The sequence below is a fragment of the Oncorhynchus clarkii genome, chromosome 32 (assembly GCF_045791955.1).
Source record: "Oncorhynchus clarkii lewisi isolate Uvic-CL-2024 chromosome 32, UVic_Ocla_1.0, whole genome shotgun sequence".
In the NCBI taxonomy this organism is placed as follows: domain Eukaryota; kingdom Metazoa; phylum Chordata; class Actinopteri; order Salmoniformes; family Salmonidae; genus Oncorhynchus; species Oncorhynchus clarkii.
This window is the reverse complement of record NC_092178.1, coordinates 18,665,741-18,686,126: the sequence shown is the minus strand read 5'-3', so window position 1 is coordinate 18,686,126 and position 20,386 is coordinate 18,665,741. Positions and strand designations below refer to the sequence as shown.

At 42.4% G+C, this 20,386-nt stretch overlaps 1 protein-coding gene across 4 annotated transcripts in view; it reads right to left on the bottom strand.

Moving 5' to 3' along the window:
- The window catches only part of LOC139392033 (DENN domain-containing protein 3-like), a 49,752-nt gene that overhangs the window by 19,326 nt on the left and 10,040 nt on the right, over window positions 1-20,386 (bottom strand). For all 4 annotated transcript variants that reach the window (XR_011629633.1, XM_071139682.1, XM_071139683.1 and 1 more), the window contains exons 2-13: window positions 10,056-10,492; window positions 9,384-9,678; window positions 8,964-9,079; window positions 6,578-6,699; window positions 6,263-6,374; window positions 5,934-6,053; window positions 5,461-5,679; window positions 3,500-3,615; window positions 1,590-1,745; window positions 983-1,079; window positions 738-841; window positions 88-272 (exon numbers count right to left, since the gene is read on the bottom strand). Coding sequence is in view for 3 of the 4 variants with exons in the window: in XM_071139682.1 (XP_070995783.1) it covers window positions 88-272; window positions 738-841; window positions 983-1,079; window positions 1,590-1,745; window positions 3,500-3,615; window positions 5,461-5,679; window positions 5,934-6,053; window positions 6,263-6,374; window positions 6,578-6,699; window positions 8,964-9,079; window positions 9,384-9,678; window positions 10,056-10,136 (1,723 nt within the window). In the remaining variant the exon portion in view is untranslated. The remainder of the gene's footprint in view (window positions 1-87; window positions 273-737; window positions 842-982; window positions 1,080-1,589; window positions 1,746-3,499; window positions 3,616-5,460; window positions 5,680-5,933; window positions 6,054-6,262; window positions 6,375-6,577; window positions 6,700-8,963; window positions 9,080-9,383; window positions 9,679-10,055; window positions 10,493-20,386) is intronic.

The window sequence follows — 20,386 nt, the reverse complement described above, 5'->3', positions numbered from 1 at the left end:
TCTCTATGGCTTGTTGTTCACACGCGTAGCTGTCCACCTGAACCTACCGCTGTCCACCTGAACCTACCGCTGTCCACCTGAACCTACCGCTGTCCACCTGTATGTTCTTGAAGGAGGTCTGCCTGAGGGGCCCCACCAGAGACCCCCCACTCTCCCCCAGGTTGGGCAGGCTGGCCCCCAGCCTCTTGCTGAGCCGGCTCTCTGGGCTGGTGTATTTACGGGCCAACTCCTGCATGGTGGGCCGCCGCGGAGACTCTGTCATGGACCTCAGCCTGGGGAAGAGGCCAGAGTTGGAGGGTGAAGTTGCCTCTAGATGCTCATCTTGGGTCAGTTTAGCATTTCCCAACTAATGATAAAGGTTAGGGTTGGGGGAGGGGAAGCTGATCCTAGATCTGCACCTAGGGGAAATGTCACCCCGGAGCGAGGACAGACATCAGGGGAAAGGCTGTGCTTATACCAGGAAGGGAAGGACTCGGGATGTGCGTTTGAAGATACAGTACTGCAGTGTTTCCCAATCCTGGTCCTGGGGACCCAATGGGGTTTTTGTTTTTGCCGTAGCACTAACACACCTCTAAAGGGTGATGAGGAGTTGAATCAAGTTTGTTAGTGCTAGAATATTTGTTATTTTTTTAACCAAATTGAAATCCCATTGAATTCAATTCCATTTGCAAGGTTAAAATAAACTCTTACTAGTTTAAAGGTAAATATTTATGCTAAACTCTCATCTTCCCTCTCACCTGTAAGCTTCTGTCCGAGTACTCAGCTCCATACGTGTGAATGCGTCCATCTTCCTGGTCAGACGATCCCGTAGGAATGAGTGGAAGATGTGTGTGTCCAACACCTGCAAAGACGACAAAATATACTGCATTCACTTTCAATTGGATCACATTCTGAACAGAAAATATTGCCCCAAATATTGTAGGTTAGAAGTCAACAGAGATTGACATCTCACTGGACAGACAGACCAGGATTTGTATCATACCTTCTTGTAAAATGGCTGGTCTGCTGGCTCTCTAGACCTAAGGAACTCTTCACTGTTGAAGACTCTGTGCTCATAGTTGAGGTGATCGTGGACTTCTCTGTCGTGGTGGTTGGGGTGTGGAGTATGGGGGGGGTAATAATCACTAGATTAGCTTTCCTGTTCTGATATTTTACAGGATATTGCTGTGATTTTGCACAGGGAATTGATATTGTATTGGTTGTAATAAAGCAAGATTTAATAGGATAACTAAGAGTGTTAGAATGTCACTATATTCTAAACAATTTGATAATCAAAAGGCTTTGCTTGTGAGAGAAATAGGCATCTTCGGTCCAACCCAAAATGTATGACTAGATATGCTCAATGTGAGTCTCAATTATCAAAGTTACATAATTAAAGCATGTCAATTAGGTTATAATATTGTAACAACTATGTCATAATAAAATATACTGTACATGATTATTATAAGTCATAGTGAACGACGGTGAATAACAGTATATATTTGATGCCTTTTGTCTCTTGCTAGGCAGTCATTGTAAATAAGAATTTGTTCTAAATTGACCTGCCCGGTAAAATAAAGGTCAAATACAATTTTATAAATGATGCTGACCTGAAGATGTTGACGATGAGTTCCAGAGTGATGTTCTGGATGTGTGTGTTGAGTTTGCTCTGCCACTGCTTCCTCTGGGCCCTCCTCGCATTCACCTCTGTACTGTCCCCCAGGTGACACACCTCCAGGTCATAGTGCACCTGGAGACCCTCCACCCTGCACCCACACCCACCCACCCAGACACACTTAATGGGGAGGGGTAACAAAACATGTTCTATTCCAATACTCGACTTGGTGAAATATTCTGAAAACATGTGGCACACTTATCTGCATAACATCCCTTCCCCTATTCATTACAATACACATTGTAATAAACTCAGCAAAAAAAGAAACGTCCCTTTTCCAGGACCCTGTCTTTTAAAGATAATTCATGAAAATTCAAATAACTACACACATCTTTATTGTAAAGGGTTTAAACACTGTTTCTGATGCTTGTTCAATAAACCATAAACAATTCATTAACATGCAACTGTGGAACGGTTGTTAAGACACTACCAGCTTACAGACGGTAGGCAATTAAGGTCTCAGTTATGAAAACTTAGGACACTAAAGAGGTCTTTCTACTGACTCTGAAAAACACCAAAAGAAAGATGCCCAGGGTCCCTGCTCATCTGCGTGAAAGTGCCTTAGGCATGCTGCAGGGAGGCATGAGGACTGCAGATGTGGCGAGGGCAATAAATTGCAATGTCCATACTCTGAGACGACTAAGACAGCGCTACAGGGAGACAGGACGGACAGCTGATCGCCTCGCAGTGGCAGACCACGTGTAACAACACCTGCACAGGATCGGTAAAGCCGAACATCACATCTGTGGGACAGGTACAGGATAGCAACAACAACTGCCCGAATTACACTAGGATCGCACAATCCCTCAATCAGCGCTCAGACAGTCCGCAATCGACATAGAGACTGGACTGAGGGCTTGTAGGCCTGTTGTAAGGCAGGTCCTCACCAGACATCACCGGCAACACCGTCGCCAATGGGCACAAACCCACCGTCGATGGGCCAGACAGGCAAAAAGTGGTCTTCTCTGAGGAGTCGTGGTTTCGTCTCACCAGGGGTGATGGTCGGATTCACGTTTATCGTCGAAGGAATGAGCGTTACACCGTGGCCTGTACTCTGGAGCGGGATCAATTTGGAGGTGCAGGATCCATCATGGTCACAGCATCATCGGATTGAGCTTGTTGTCATTGCCGACAATCTCAACGCTGTGCGTTACAGGGAAGACATCCTCCTCCCTCAGGTGGTACCCTTCCTGCAGGCTCATCCTAACATGACCCTCCAGCATGACAATTCCACCAGCCATACTGCTTGTTCGGTGGGTGATTTCCTGCAAGACAGGAATGTCAGTGTTCTGCCATGGCCAGCGAAGAGCCCGGATCTCAATCCCATTGAGCACGTCTGGGACCTGTTGGATCGGAGGGTGAGGGCTAGGGCCATTCCCGAGAAATTTCTGGGAACTTGCAGGTGCCTTGGTGGAAGAGTGAGGTAACATCTCACAACAAGAACTGGCAAATCTGGTGCAGTCCATGAGGAGATGCACTGCAGTACTTAATGCAGCTGGTGGCCACACCAGATACGGACTGTTACTTAATGTGTCCCCCTTTGTTCAGGGACACATTATTCCATTTCTGTTAGTCACATGTCTGTGGAATTTGTTGAATCTTATGCTCATATAAATATTTACACATGTTAAATTTGCTGAAAATAAATGCAGTTGACAGTGAGAGGACGTTTCTTTTTTTGCCAAGTTTATCTTAGGACAGCAGACTAACTGTGAGTCTTGTCCTCTAGGTAAAATTCATTAGACACCAAACGAAAGAAAACAGACTGAAACGGAGAGGGACAATAAGAAAAGTTTTGCAACGGCGAGCCCTAATGAACACTCCCCAGATGGTCTCCTATCCTACCGTGTTATAAAACACTCTGCGGCCGCCAGCGGGACATCGGGCAGGTCAATCCCATCAGACCAGGAAGACGACACGGTCCCATCATCAATATTAACCAGGATCAGATCATCCGTTTCCTGTCATGTAGGGAAAACACAGAAATCAACACAACACAGTAATACACAACACTGCCCCTCTTAGAGAATACTGTGTGACGGAGGAGAACAAAGGATTAGGGACAAATCAAGTGGATAAGCTAAAATTAACTTGACTCTTAACGCCTGTACTTTATGTTAGTTAGGACATTGAACCACATGATCCTCTATACCGTGTAAGCAAGTGGAAACTGAAAATAAATGATACATCTTAATAAAGCATGATAAATATGGGTATTAAATAAGAAATAAATCACTGATGCCAGAAAAATTCAGATGAGAAGTGTAAACATTCTCCACTATGGTACGAGTGCTCCTTACCGCGGCTACCTCCTTGTAGTGGTGCAGGTGGCAGACCATGAGGTAAGGGAAGGTAAAAGAAAATGTACTTTATTGTCCATCAACTTACAGAGAACAGAAATGTGTCTTTATGCTCAACCCAACCCCCAGAGACACACACCTATGAGGGGCTGGGAAAATGAGTCAGCCACAGTGCAGTGCCCCTGGAGCAGTTCTAGGTGGTTAAGTGCCTTGCTCAAGACCCACTTCTCTAATCACTAGGCTACCTGCCGCCCCAGGCAGAGGTCACCACCACCACCACTTTAACCACCACCACCTTAACCACCACCACTTTAACCTCTGGGGTAGGGGGCAGTATTTTGACATCCGGATGAAAAGCGTGCCCAAAGTAAACTACCTGCTATTCAGGCCCAGAAGCTAGGATATGCATATAATTGGTAGATTTAGATAGAAACTTAAGAGTGTTTTCTAAAACTGTTAAAAAATTATGTCTGTGAGTATAACAGAACTGATATGGCAGGCGAAACCCCAAGGACAACCCCCCCCCCCCCCCCCCCAAAAAAAAAAAAAAATTAATTCAGCCTACCACTATTTTCAATGGTTATCACTTTTATTATAAGTCCTCCCAGATTGCAGTTCCTAGGGCTTCCACTAGATGTCAACAGTCTTTAGAAAGAGTTTCAGGCTGAATTTTGGAAAAATGAGCCAGAAACTATAGTTGTCTAGGTGACTCCCATTTTGGCTGTAGTGTTTCCAAGCGCGTGGAAGAGAGCGCGTTCTTTGGTATTTTTCTCAGGTAAAGACAATAACGATTCTCCGTCTTAAATTTTATAGTTTATTTACGTATTAGGGTACCTAAGGTTTGATTATAAACATTGTTTGACTTGTTTGGAAAAGTTTATTAGTAACATTTGGGATTCATTTTGTATGCATTTTGATGGAGGGAAACTGGGTGGATTATTGACTGAAGCACGCCAGCTAAACTGAGTTATTATGGATATAAAGAAGGACATTATCGAACAAAAGGACCATTTGTGATGTAACTGGGACCCTTTGGAGTGCCAACAGAATAAGAAGATCAAAGGTACGGCATTTTTTATATTGCTATTTCTTTTTTTCGTGTTGCATCTGCTTGGTTGAAATATGGTTTTCATGCGTTTGTATGCGTGGCGCTGTCCGCATATAATCGCTTTTGCCTTAAAGCATTTCTGAAATCTGACACAGCGGCTGGACGAACAAGAAGTGAAGCTTTATTTTGATGTATTAAACTTGTGATTTTATGAAAGCTTTATTTTGATGTAATTTTATGAAAGTTAAATATTTATAATACTGTAGTTTGAATTTCGCGTTCTGCAATTCCACCGGATGTTGGCCAGGTGGGACGCTACTGTCCCACCTGCCCATAAGAAGTTAACCACCACCACTTTAACCATCATTATAGTGATAACTCACAGTAACCATCTCTATAACTATCACTATCGGATTACACCATTCTAGCATGGCCATGTAGTGAAAATCCATCCTTACCGCAGCCACCTCTTCATAGTGGTGTAGATGACAGCCCATGAGGTAGGCGGTGGGCGCCATGAGGAAGTCCAGCATCTGGCGTGAGAGGATGGGCACGAAAGGGTGCTGCCACACCAGGGGGTGGATGAAGAGCATCAGGCTCTCTGCCAGCAGGGTGAGCCGGGCCCAGTCACAGGACAACAGTACTACCCTCTGCTCTATCAACAGGCTGGTAATGATCTGAAGAGCAGAGGCACCAGCACATGCCCGCAGGCACACACACACGGCCACATTGATATAGAGATATACACGTCTTTTACCAATCAAAACAGGTTGACAGAAACATACTGTATATTTGCACATAATCCCATTTCCAGTCTTCCACAGTAGACTTTCTTTAACTGCATTGAAAGAACAGATTGTGTAGTGGGTTAGGCAGTTTAGTAGAAGTACAATCAGGCTGTGTGGGACAGCTATGTACTGTCTGTCCTCACTTGGAGGAGCTGTCGGGGTCTAAAGCACAGGAAAGGCAGATGGAGGTCCAGGTCAACAGCCGGACGGTCCTTATCCTCCCGGGAGGGAAGCCCAATCTGGAGAGGCCTGAGGTTAAAGACCTGGGACAGGACAGAGGAACAACATAGACCACCAACAACAGATATTATCCTGCTGGAACATTACCAACATAACACATGACAATAGAAGAGAGAAACATGATGTGGTCCTGTATGGCTCAGTTGGTAGAGCATGGCGCTAAATGGCATATAGTACAGTTTAATAATGCACGTATATCAAAGCGAGATGGAGAGAAAAACAGTTGGCTCACCACATGAAGTTGCCCAGGTGGGGGAATGGGCACCAGCGCCAGCTTGGCTGAAAACTCCTTCACCCTCTCCTCAAAGTCCCCCATCCAGCTGGGCTTGAGCTGGGTCAAGAGACTGGGAGGGACGCCGTTCAGTAAAAACATTAACATAAAAAGGTCAATAGGTGCCTAAGATGAGTAAACTGATCATTGATACATAATGATGGCCCAAGTCTGGCTGGATTTAGTTTGATATGTACTGTTTGGTATTCTCTTCCGGTATTTACTTGAACGAACACATAGACCTAGAGGAGTAGGAGAACAGTGAATTGTTCTCACCATGACAGGCAGTCCCGGAGAGCGTTGTAGTAAGGATATTTAGAGATGACACAGATGCCGTATGCCGTGTAGAGACGGGACGACTTGGAGGACGACAGGTGGCCATTTTGGTGCCCAACATCCTGAAAAAAATGGGAAGCAAACAACCAATCAGTGACCAATGACCAGATGAGGATCTCTGGAATGGTGAAATTACTGTAGGTCTACTATGTCATGTGTCCTTCTAAACCAGGGGTGTCACTCATTCCATGGAAGGCCTAGTGTCTGCAGGTCTTTGGTTTTTCATTTCAATTAAGACCAAGACAACCAGGTGAGAAGAGTTCCTTACTAATTAGTGACCTTTTTCATCAATCAGGTACAAGGGAAGAGTGAAAACCCGCAGACACTCGGCCCTCCGTGGAATGAGTTTAACATGTGTTCTAAACAATAGACAGACAGGTAATACACATACCTGCATTTTTAGTGCAGGATGGCATTTATTGGGATGACTCATGTACTGGAGTCAGCTCTGCAGGGTAGTCACTAGCTGGCACAGCCACAAAGTCATTAAATTGAATTTAAAACTTCTTTGGGATAGGGGGCAGCATTTTCACTTTTGGATGAATAGCGTGCCCAGAGTAAACTGCCTCATACTCAGTCCCAGATACTAATAATAATATGCATATATTAGCATTGGATAGAAAACACTCAAGTTTCTAAAACTGTTTGAATGATGTCTGTGAGTATAACAGAACTCATATGGCAGGCAAAAACCTGAGAAAAAAAATCCAAACAGGAAGTAGGAAATATGAGGTTTGTAATTTTTGAACTCAGCCCCTATCGAATACACAGTGGGAAATGGGTCATTTTGCACTTCCTAAGGCTTCCACTAGATGTCAACACTCTTTAGAATGTTGTTTCAGGCTTCTACTGTGAAGGGGGGCCGAATGAGAGGGGAATGAGTCAGAGGTCTGGCAGCAGCCTCGATCTCAGTCACGCGCATTCACATGAGGTAGTTCTCGTTTCATTGCTTTTCTACAGACAATGGAATTCTCCGGTTGTCACATTGAGCATTTATGATAAAAACATCCCAAAGATTGATTCTATACAAAGTTTGATCAGTTTCTACAACCAGTAATATAACTTTTTGAACTTTTCGTCCGACGTTCGGCTGGACCTGAACGTGCGTTTGGATTTGTTTACCAAACGCCCTAACAAAAGAAGCTATTTGTTCATAAATTATTAACTTTATCGAACAAATCAAACATTTATTGTGGAACTGGGATTCCTGGGAGTGCATTCTGATGAAGATCATAGAAGGTAAGTGAATATTTATAATGCTATTTCTGACTTTTGTTGACTGCGCAACATGGCGGATTTTTCTTTTGGCTGGTTTGGGCTCTGAGCTCCGTACTCAGATTATTGCATGGTATGCTTTTTCGTAAAGTTTTTTTTAAATCTGACACAGCGGTTGCATTAAGGAGAAGTGTATCTAAATATCCATGCATAACACTTGAATTTTCATCAACATTATAATGAGTATTTCTGTGAATTGATGTGGTTCTCTGCAAAATCACTGCATGTTTTGGAACTACTAAACACAACACGCCAATGTAAAATGAGATTTTTGGATATAAATATGCACTTTATCGAACAAAACATACATGTATGTAACATGAAGTCCTATGAGTGTCATCTGGTGAAGATCATCAAAAGGTTAGTGATTAATTTAATCTCCATTTGTGCTTTTTGTGACTCCTCACTTTGGCTGGAAAAATGGCTGGGTTTTTCTGTGACTTGGTGGTGACCTAACATAATCGTTTGTGGAGCTTTCGCTATAAAGCATTTTTGAAATCAGACACTGTGGCTGGATTAACGAGATTTGTATCTTTAAAATGGTGCCTAATACTTGTATGTTTGAGAAATTTGATTTATGAGATTTCTGTTGATTTGTATTTGGCACCCTGCAATTTCATTGGCTGTTGGCGAGGGGTTCCGCCAGCGGAACCAGTCCTAGACAGGTTAACCCTAACCACACTACTAACCTTATGCTGAGCCCTAACCTTAAACACATTTCTGTTGTTATGAATGTTTATGATATATTGCCAATTTTTACTTTGCAGCTAGCAAAGTGGAAATCTCTCAGCTCTGCCTCTGCATCCCAATAAATGTCGACCTGCATTTTAAGTAGACTTCTAACTCAGAAGTGAACAGGAAAGCTGTCCATAAAAGGCTTCAGATGTCCATGTTTGTAATCAATCCATCTTTTGATTATCTAACCCTAGATAATATAGGCTACATACCCAGGGAATGTAACAGTAAGCCCCTTTGTTTAAACAATTTTCTTTCCAAGAATCCAAAGCATTCCAGTTTGCATGAATAAAGCTCAGCTGGTGAGCCGTCTCACCTGTATAGGCCTGTAGTACTGCACCACTACAGCATGTGTCCTGTTCCCAAAGACATCAGTAAACACCAGGTAATGGTACGAGTCTTCTCTCTGCTCGCTGGCTATCTGAAGACCACCTGGTCAATGGAAGAATACCGACAAGGTCTCATATAAGCATGACACGAGGAATCACATCACTGCTTCATATACAGTTGTGTGTGATAATCAGAACATAGATAATCAACTCATAGTGTGTGTATTGTCCTAATTTGATGGATTTAATTTACTAGACAGGGATATCGTACAGTAATCAACATCTCAATACTAAAGGTATATGGGATTTAGCTAGACAGCTAGTTTTCATCCATCCTTGTCTAGCTATTTCACTATCATGATTCTAGTTTGAATCAAAACGGCGACTTCGACATCACGCTGTGTCACCTGGGAAGCAGAGTTGAGGCAGGGCGATGAGGTCCAGGTCCTTGGGGACACTGATGTCCTCTGTGGTGGTGCCGCCTCCTCCATCGCTACCCTTGGCTGTCTCTCCGTTAGCTATTCCAGCCCTCTCCTTCTTCTTCTTGATGAAGGAGCGCCTCCTCTGGACCCTGCTGAAGGCTGGGGCGTGACCATGGGTCTCGCTACTCACACTCTCCTTGGTCACAAAAGGTGGGGCGTGAACCTGTAGTACCTCTGCCCCCAACAGGGGAAGCTCTTTGATTTTGCCCTGTTGATGGGACTGGCAGGAAGTGGAAACATTTTCAATATGTAACATGCTGTACATAACATATATAGACCTACATATGATGTGTATAAGTATGTTTCTTACATTTACTTTAGTCATTTAGCAGACGCTCTTATCCAGAGCCACTTACAGGAGGAATTCGGGTTAAGGGACTTACTCAAGGACACCGGCAGATTTTTCACCTAGTCGGCTCAGGGATTCAAACCAGCAACCTTGCGGTTACTGGCCCAATGCTCTTAACCACTATTCCACAGTGTTCTTATTGATATGATGTGGTGGTAGCCTAAGCCCACAATAACCAATGTGTTGCAAAAACAACAGTGTATGCCCCCACCATGTATCAGTCCATTGATTGAGTCAGCAGTACCTACCTGATGGACTTCCCTGAGTTTATCGTTGGCTGCTCCAACCACTACACAAGCCTCCAGCAGTCCAGAGGGAATATCTGCCATCAGAGCCTAGACAACAGCAGAGTCTAGACAACAGCAGAGCCGGCCAGATACCACAGAGTGTGTGTCTACCAAGCTGTCTGGTTACAGCATTGTCTTCTGTTTGGAGTCCAACAGGTTGCGTCACTCCTTCGTAACACTCCTCCTATACAACGTAAGATCAACCGAGTGTGGACAGAGTCACACCATCTGACGTGAAGCAATGGTGTCTGTCTACAGTCCATACATCCAGACTAGTCAGAATGCTACGCGTCCTGCTTCTTCCACCTCTTTCTTCACCTTCACAGGACACATCTGGACCAGAACCACCTAGAGGAAAGGCCCATCTCAGTAGAATCATCCAGACCATGACCTCAGGTCTAGGAAATGACAGACAGACATGAGTCAGTTAGGTTAGTCATTCTATAAGCCACTGAGATGCTTGCCTGCCGGCCTGGTAGTTGCTACACTCCCCCAAACACATTGTCGTCCCACCAGATGTTGGGGCCTGATCACTCAGGCAGATAACCACAAACATCCTAAAAATGTTTAAAATGCATCTGAAGCCCAGGGGAGAAAATCAAGAAACAGTTGTTACCGTAACTTGACAAAAGATTCATCTGAAAGCCTAAACCTGATAGTTCCCGTAGATGCAAACCAGAACTGTTTAGAGTTTAACCTCAAACTACCCAAGAAAGTGTTTCCCAAACTCTGTCCTCAGGACCACATTTGTTTTTTTTCCCTAAGCACTACAGACCAGATTCAAGCTTGATGGTTTAAATCAGCTGTGTAATGTTAGGGCAAAAAACTAAAAACGTGCACCCCTTGGGGCCCTGAGGACAGAGTTTGGGAAACGCTGACCTAAGACATGTTTTCCTCATATCTTTGCCTACCTATTTTCCTCTGCTGTTGGCTATGGTAGAGAAGAGATAGGCCTTCACTGATGACTCACGAATGTAGGTTACACAAAGGAGCCATTCTAGGAGTGAAGATTTCTAGGTATAGTATTTCCTCAGAACAAATAACCAACGTTACACATTCCTCTGCGGACGGTGTTCTGAAGCCTCAGATGGTGAATTACAATCTGTCTGCATTCTTATGTCCACTTGAAGATGTCAGACATATATAGCCTACATCAGTTATTCACACAGTGTACAAAACAGCGTTCCACAGGAATACTGGCCCATGTTGACTCCAATGCTTGGCTGGAGTTGGCTGGATGTCCTTTGGGTGGTGGACCATTTTTGATACTATCCTGTTGCCTAGTCCCCTTACCCCTACACATATCTACCACCATCACTCCAGTATCTCTGCACATGTAATCATTATATAGTATATAGTCCTGTATATAGTATGCTTACTTTGTGTTACACTCAGTGTATGTCATAGGCTTGTATAAGTATTGATGCATAAGCATAGCTAGATCAGTTCTCAGTAAATCTTACTTACAAACTGCTGCCAGTACTACTGCTGCTGCTACTACTACAAATAGGGGCGGTGTCATGTAAAAAGCTCACAATCGATTATAATTGTGAGCATTTTTACGCTTATGACTGGCTGTGATTGTGATGTCAAAGACTGAAAAAGCTCAGCTTGAGAATTCTCACGCTTCTGCCACAGAGTTTCTAAACCCAGAGGTGCAACATCACGAGACTTCCGGGAATGCTAGCGAAACAGACCAATAACATTGGCACGTGCTAATTTTCACGTTGTGACGATATTTCCGGCATGTGTTATAACGGTGAAAAAGCTCACAGTCAATCATAAATTATGAGCCATTTGACCTGTTGAGCTTTTCACATTACAAGCAGCAGGTAGCCTGGAGTTTAGAGTGTTGGGCCAGTAACCGAAAGTTTGCTGTTTCGAAATACCGGAGCTGACAAGGTAAAGGAAAAAAACGAGATCTATGTATATACAGTGGCTTGCGAAAGTAATCAACCCCCTTTGCATTTTTCTAATTTTGTTGCCTTACAACCTGGAATTAAAATAGATATTTTGGGGGTTTGTATCATTTGCCTACCACTTTGAAGATGCAAAATATGTTTTATTGTGAAACAAACAAGAATTAAGACAAAAAAACAAACAAAAGAACTTGAGGGTGCAAAACTATTCACCCCCTCAAAGTCAATACTTTGTAGATCCACCTTTTGCAGCAATTACAGCTGCAAGTCTCTTGGGGTATGTCTCTATAAACTTGTCACATCTAGCCTCTGGGATTTTGCCCATTCTTCAAGACAAAACTGATCCAGCTCCTTCAAGTTGGAGCGTGTAATATCTGAAAATGTAGCTAGCTAACGCTAGACAATATTACCTGTATACGTCGTCATGCATGATGGACCCGTCTCCCTGTCAGGAATGCCATACCACGGTTGCACTTAGTTTGAAGATGTAATCTGGAGACAGGTGTTTTCTCCATCTCTTTAGCTATCATACTCTAATTCCACTGACTTAAAAACTTGATCGTACAGAAAGTGGAGAGCAAAACGTATGCAGCTCCACTACACAATACATTTTTTTTAAATCCGGATTACCAACACAGACTGATGACTAACATTAGTTTAAATTGGCTCAATTAGGAAGAACAACAACGGTTCAGAATGACATATTCATGACTATTGATATTCACAGGGTTCCGCTTGTGTACAGCAATTTATTTCACCTTTATTTAACCAGGTAGGCCAGTTGAGAACAAGTTCTCATTTACAACTGCGACCTGGCCAAGATAAAGCAAAGCAGTGTGACACAAACACAGTTACATATGGAATAAACAAACAGTCAATAATACAATAGAGAAAGTCTATATACAGTGTGTGCAAATGAGGCAGGATAAGGGGGGTGAGGTAATAAATAGGCTATAGTGGCGAAATTATTACAGTATGGCAAATTAAACACTGGGGTGGAAAGGAGCAAAATAAGTAACCAATATGGTGATGAGGAAGATGGATGGGCTATTTATAGATTGGCTATGTACAGGTGCAGTGATCTGTGAGCTGCTCTGACAGCTGGTGCTTAAAACTAGTGAGGGAGATATAAGTCTCCAGCTTCAGTGATTTTTGCAGTTTGTTCCAGTCATTGGCAGCAGAGAACTGAAAGGAAAGGCGACCAAAGTAGGAGTTGGCTTTGGGGGTGAGCAGTGAAATATACCTGCTGGAGCGCATGCTGTGGGTGGTTGCTGCTATGGTGACCAGTGAGCTGAGATAAGGCGGGGCTTTACCTAGCAACAACTTCTAGATGACCTGGAGCCAGTGGGTTTGGCGATGGATATGAAGCGAGGGCCAGCCAACGAGAGCGTACAGGTCGCAGTGGTGGGTAGTAAATGGGGCTTTGATGACAAAACGGATGGCACTGATTACTCAGCAAATTGAATGCAGTCTGAGTGTTGGAGGCTATTTTGTAAATGACATCGCCGAAGTCAAGGATCGGTAGGATGGTCAGTTTTACGAGGGTATGTTTGGCAGCATGAGTGAAGGATGCTTTGTTGCGAAATAGGAAGTCAATTCTAGATTTAATTTTGGATTGGAGATGCTTAATGTTACTCTGGAAGGAGAGTTTACAGTCTAACCAGACACCTAGGTATTTGTATTTGTCCACATATTCTAAGTCAGAGCCATCCAGAGTAGTAATTCTTCCTTAGGTTTGGGGAGTCTCCCGCATGCCTTTTGGCGAACACCAACCATGTTGTTTTCTTATTTTTTTCTGACCACTCTTCCGTAAAGCCCAGCTCTGTGGAGTGTACGGCTTAAAGTGGTCCTATGGACAGATACTCCAATCTCCAATGTGGAGCTTTGCAGCTCCTTGGTCTCTTTGTTGCCCTTCTGATTAATGCCCTCCTTGCCTGGTCTGTGAGTTTTGGTGGGCGGCCCTCTTGGCAGGTTTGTTGTGGTGCCCTATTCTTTCCATTTTTTTTAAATAATGAATGACGCTCCGTGGGATGTTCAAAGTGTCTGATATTTTTTATAACCCAACACTGATTTGTACTTCCCCACAACTTTGTCCCTGACCTGTTTGGAGAGCTCCTTGGTCTTCATAGTGCCGCTTGCTTGGTGGTGCCCCCTGCTTAGTGGTGTTGCAGACTCTGGGGCCTTTCAGAACAGGTAGGTGTGTGTGTGTGTGTGTGTGTGTATGTATATATGTATATATATATACACACACACACACACACACACACACACACAGAGAGATCATGTGACACCTAAAGTCCACCTGTGTGCAATCTAACTAATTATGAACATAATTGGTTGCACCAGATCTTATTTAGGGGCTTCATAGCAAAGGGGGTGAATACATATGCATGCACCACTTATCCATAAAAATTAAATAAAAATTAAGTAATTTTTTTCATTACACGAAAACCAAATAAAAATAGCACTTCTCGCTAATTGCTCGAAGGGCACTGTACAATGGCGAACCTGGCCGTGACCCCACTCCCTGCGGGTTTCTCAGTGGGAGTTGGAATATGCATTTTTAAAAATTAAGGATGGGCATTTGACATGTTTTGACTGTTTGAATAAGAAAAATAACAAGGCCAGCATTCTAAGAAATGTGTGCATTTATCTGTATGCCAACGGCGCACAAAGCCTACTTTATCATAACCATTACTGATAAACAAGTTGTGGTGGGAGAATTTGGGGTAAGCTGTTTTAACTTCAAGGTTTATGCTCTCAACTGTGTTGAACTGTGATGAAATGCATTTAATAGACTCCTGTTTTGTCTGCAAGGCCATTGCGTTCTGGAACTGTTGCTTGTATAAAAAATACAATCATATTGTATTATCACCTCCCACTATATAAAAAAGGGACATGTAACCACTTAGTTTCTTCCCTAGCTTCACCCAGAGACAGAGCTCCCTTGCAGCTGCTTGATTAAATATTAAAACTTTAGTCTTTGCCTAATCTTTTGGATCAAATTTTCCACAACAAAGTAATAATTGCTAAATTGCAGCACATACAGTGCATTCAGAAAGTATTTAGACCCATCCCCTTTTCCACAGAGGACATTTTAAGCCTGTAACGTAATAATCTAAACAAAATACCCTATAGTGACAAACACAGGTTTAGACATTTTTGCAAATGTATTAAAAATAAATGTACATCTTCTTTACATAAGAATTAAGACCCATTGCTATTAGACTCAAAATTGAGCTCAGGTGCATCATGTTGTTCCCATTGATCTTCCTTGAGATGTTTCGACAACTTGATTCAAGTCCACCTGTGGTAAAATCAATTGATTGGACATGATTTGGACAACTACACACCTGTCTATATAACGTCCCACAGTTGACAGTGCATTTTAGAGCAAAAGCCAAGCCATGAGGTCGAAGGAATTGTCCGTAAAGCTCCAAGACAAGATTGAGTCGAGGCACAGATCTGGGGAAGGGTACCAAAAATGTCTGCAGAATTGATGGTCCCCAAGAACAGTGGCCTCCATTATTCTGAAATGAAAGAAATTTGGAACCACCAAGATCTTCCTAGAGCTGGCTCGTCTGGCCAAACTGAGCAACCGGGGGAGAAGAACCTTGGTTAGGGAGGAGACCAAGATCCCGATGGTCACTGACAGAGCGTCGGAGTTCCTCTGTGGAGATGGGAGAACCTTTCAGAAGGGCAACCATCTCTGCAGCACTTCACCAATCAGGCCTTGATGCCCCATGATCACGAGGCTATGCATGCCTCTCCCTAATGTCAATATGCCTTGTCCATTGCTGTTCTGGTTAGTGATTGTCTTAATTCACTGTAGAGCCTCTAGCCCTGCTCAATATGCCTTAGCCAACCCTTGAGTTCCACCTCCCACACACGCAGTGACATCAGCTGGTTTAAATGTTTCTAGAGACAATCTCTCTCTCATCACCACTCAATGCCTAGGTTTACCTCCAATGTATTCACATCCTTCCATACCATTGTCTGTACATTACGCCTTGAATCTATTCAATCTATAAAATTTGTAAAAATACAATGGGTCTGAATTGTTTCCAAATGCACAGTGTGTGGGTAGATAGGAGTGGCCACCATCATTCTTAAATGGAATAAATTTGGAACCACCAAGAGCGCTCACGCACCTCTCTCCACACACACAACCAGTCAAAAGTTTGGACACCTACCCATTCAAGCGTTTCTTTATTTTGACTATTTTCTACATTGTAGCACAGTAGTGAAGACATCAAAACTATGAAATAACACATGGAATCATGTAGTAACCAAAAAAAGTGTTAAATCAAATATATTTTAGATTATTCAAATTAGCCACCCTTTGCTTTGATGTTGCACACTCTTGGCATTCTCTCAACCAGCTTCATGAAGTAGTCACCTGTAAAGCATTTCAATCCCAAAATCCAGCAAGCGCTATGATGAAATGTGGCTCTCATGAGGTCCATCACAGGAAAGGAAGACCCAGAGCTACCTCTGCTGCAGAGGATAATTTCATTAGAGTTACCAGCATCAGAACGCAGCCCAAATAAATGCTTCAGAGTTCAAGTAACAGACACATCTCAACATCAACTGTTCAGAGGAGACTGTGTGAATTGCTGCAAATAAACCACTGCTATAGAACACCAATATGAAGAGACTTGCTTGGGCCAAGAAACACGAGCAATGGACATTAGACTGGTCGAAATCTGTCCTTTGGTCTGATGAGTCCAAATTTGTACATTTTGGTTCCAACCCGCCATGTCTTTATGAGACGCAGACCAGGTGAACGGATGATCTCTGCATGTGTGGTTCCCACTGTGAAGCATGGACGAGGTGGGATGGTGCTTTGCTAGTGACACTGATGTATTTAGAATTCAAGGCACACTTAACCAGTATGGCTACCACAGCATTCTGCAGCGATACACCATCCCATCTGGTTTGCACTTAGTGGGACTATCATTTGTTTTTTAACAGGACAATGACCCAACAAACCTCCAGGCTGTATAACAGCTATTTGACTACAAATAACCCAATCTAAACCCAACTGAGTCGGACCTAGGGTTGTACATTTTGAGGAATATTCAGAGGTGGAAACTTTCCATGGGAATTAATGGAAATATGCAAATTAATATTAATACCACTTAAAATGCAGATGTTTTTTGCATTGGATATATTTAACATATCATATGGAGACAGACGTAAACCTTTTACCTTAAGTAGACAATTGCAAATTATTAAATCCTTCAATAAATTTTACGAATTTAACTTTAAATGCTATTTAATCAGCTTATTGATATGCCACACCTGCCAGGTGGATGGATTATATTGGCAAAGGAGAAATGCTCACTAAACGGGATGTAAATAAATTTGTGCACAAAATTTGACAGAAAAAAAGATTTCAGCTCATGAAACATAGGACCTACACTTTACATGTTGCGTTTATATTCTCTCCCTCACACACACAGTTGAAGTCGGGAAGTTTACATACACCTTAGTCAAACACATTTAAACTGAGTTTTTCACAATTCCTGATATTTAGTCCTAGTAAAAATTATCTGTCTTAGGTCAGTTTTGGATCACCACTATTTTAAGAACGTGAAATGTCAGAATAATAGAAGAGAATGATTTATTTCAGCTTTTTTCTTTCAAAACATTCCCAGTGGGTCAGAAGTTTACATGCACTCAATTAGTATTTGGTAGCATTGCCTTTAAATTGTGTCAAACATTTCGGGAAGCCTTCCACAAGCTTCACACAATAAGTTGGGTGAATTTTGGCCCATTCCTCCAGACAGAGTCAGGTTTGTAGGCCTCCTTGCTCGCACACGCTTTTTCAGTTCTGCCCACACATTTTCTATAGGATTAAGGTCAGGGCTTTGTGATGGTCACTCCAATACCATGCCTTTGTTGTCCTTAAGCCATTTTGCCACAACTTTGGAAGTATGCTTGGGGTCACTGTCCATTTGGAAGACCAATTTGCGACCAAGCTTTAACTTCCTGACTGATGTCTTGAGATGTTGATTTAATATATCCACATAATCTTTCTACCTCATGATGCCATCTATTTTGTGAAGTGCACCAGTCCCTCCTGCAGCAAAGCACCCCCACAACATGATGCTGCCACCCCCGTGCTTCACGGTTGGGATGGTGTTCTTCAGCTTGCAAGCCTCCCCCTTTTTCCTCCAAACATAATAATGGTAATTATGGCCACACAGTTCTATTTTTGTTTCATCAGACCAGAGGACTTTTCTCCAAAAAGTATTATCTTTGTCCCCATGTGCAGTTGCAAACCGTAGTCTGGCTTTTTTTAATGAAGGTTTTGGATCAGTGGCTTCTTCCTTGCTGAGCGGCCTTTCAGGTTATGTCGATATAGGACTCATTTAACTGTGGATACAGATACGTTTGTACCTGTTTCTTCCAGCATCTTCACAAGGTCTTTTGCTGTTGTTCTGGGATTGATTTGCACTTTACGCACCAAAGTACGTTCATCACTAGGAGACAGAACGCGTCTCCTTGCTGAGCGGTGTGACACCTGCGTGGTCCCATGGTGTTTATACTTGCGTACTATTGTTTGTACAGATGAATGTGGTACCTTCAGGCGTTTGGAAATTACTCCCAAGGATTAACCAGACTTGTGGAGGTCTACAATTTTGTTTGAGGTCTTGGCTGATTTCTTTTGATTTTTCTCATGATGTCAAGCAAATAGGCACCGAGTTTGAAAGTAGGCCTTGAAATATATCCACAGGTACACCTCCAATTGACTCAAATGATGTCAATTAGCCTATCAGAAGCCATTACATTATTTTCTGGAATTTTCCAAGCGGTTTAAAAGGCCCATCCAACTTAGTGTGTGTAAACTTCTGACCCATTGGAATTGTGATATAATTCACTGTAAGTTAAATAATATGTCTAAACAATTGTTGGAAAAATGACTTGTGTCATGCACAAAGTAGATGTCCTAACCGACTTGCCAATATATATATATATATATATATATATATATATATATATATATATATATATATATATATATATATATGAGGTCGACCGATTAATCGGAATGGACGATTAATTAGGGCCGTTTTCTAGTTGTTTTCATAATCAGTAATCGGCATTTTTGGACATGGCCGATTACATTGCACTCCACGAGGAAACTGCGTGGCAGGCTGACTACCTGTTTTTCGAGTGCAGCAAGGAGCCAAGGTAAGGTGCTAGCTAGCATTAAACGTATCTTATAAAAAACAATCAATCTTAACATAATCACTAGTTAACTACACATGGTTGATGATATTACTAGTTTATCTAGCTGTCCTGCGTTGCATATAGTCGATGCGGTGCCTTCGCCAAACGGTTATTTAACTTCTTGATCCTACTTGAGACGCAGACGTCTCAAGTAGGCACCTGGAAATGCAAATGCGCTACGCTAAATGCTAAATGTACTCGTTAAAACACAAACGTTCATTAAAATACACATGCAGGGTATTGAATTAAAGCTACACTCGTTGTGAATCTAGCCAACAAGTCAGATCTTTAAAATGCTTTTCGGCGAAAGCATGAGAAGTTATTATCTGATAGCATGCAACACCCCAAAATGCCTGAAGGCGACGTAAACAAAAGAATTAGCGTAGCCGGCGCTACACAAAAACGCAGAAATAAAATATAAAACATTCATTACCTTTGATGATATTCTTTGTTGGCACACCTATATGTCCCATAAACATCACAAATTGGTCTTTTTCCCAATTAAATCCGTCCATGAATGCCCAAAATATCCATTTGTATAGCCTGTCTGCTTCACGAAAAAAGCTCTCTTCCAACACGCAACGTCATTTTTAAAAATGATATAAGTTGCCTATATTCACTTCAACCTACTTTTGTAACCCAACTTTAGGTATTTGTAAACGTTAATAAGCGATCAAATTGATCACTGGGCGATCTGTATTCAATAGCAGCTACTCAAGAAAACAATGTCCATTTTTCAATCTTCCAAAATCGATTGAGGTAGGCTGGATGGAATGACGGATCTATTGGTAATGTCTCAAAGGATTTTTGTTTTTGGCGACATCGTGTGGAAGCTGTAGGAATTGCATCCGTGTCCATATTAAATTTGGTTTCCTTTAAACAATCCATGAAAGGGGCGCATTGATACTTTTTTCAGCTTTCAGTGACAAGTTTTTCTTGCGCTTTTCGATGAAACACACGCTCTGTTATAGTCACAGCCGTGATTTAACCAGTTTTAGAAACTTCAGAGTGTTTTCGATCCACACATACTAATCATATGCATATACTATATTCCTGGCATGAGTAGCAGGACGCTGAAATGTTGCGCGATTTTTAACAGAATGTTCGAAAAAGGAGGGGGTAGGATGAAGAGGT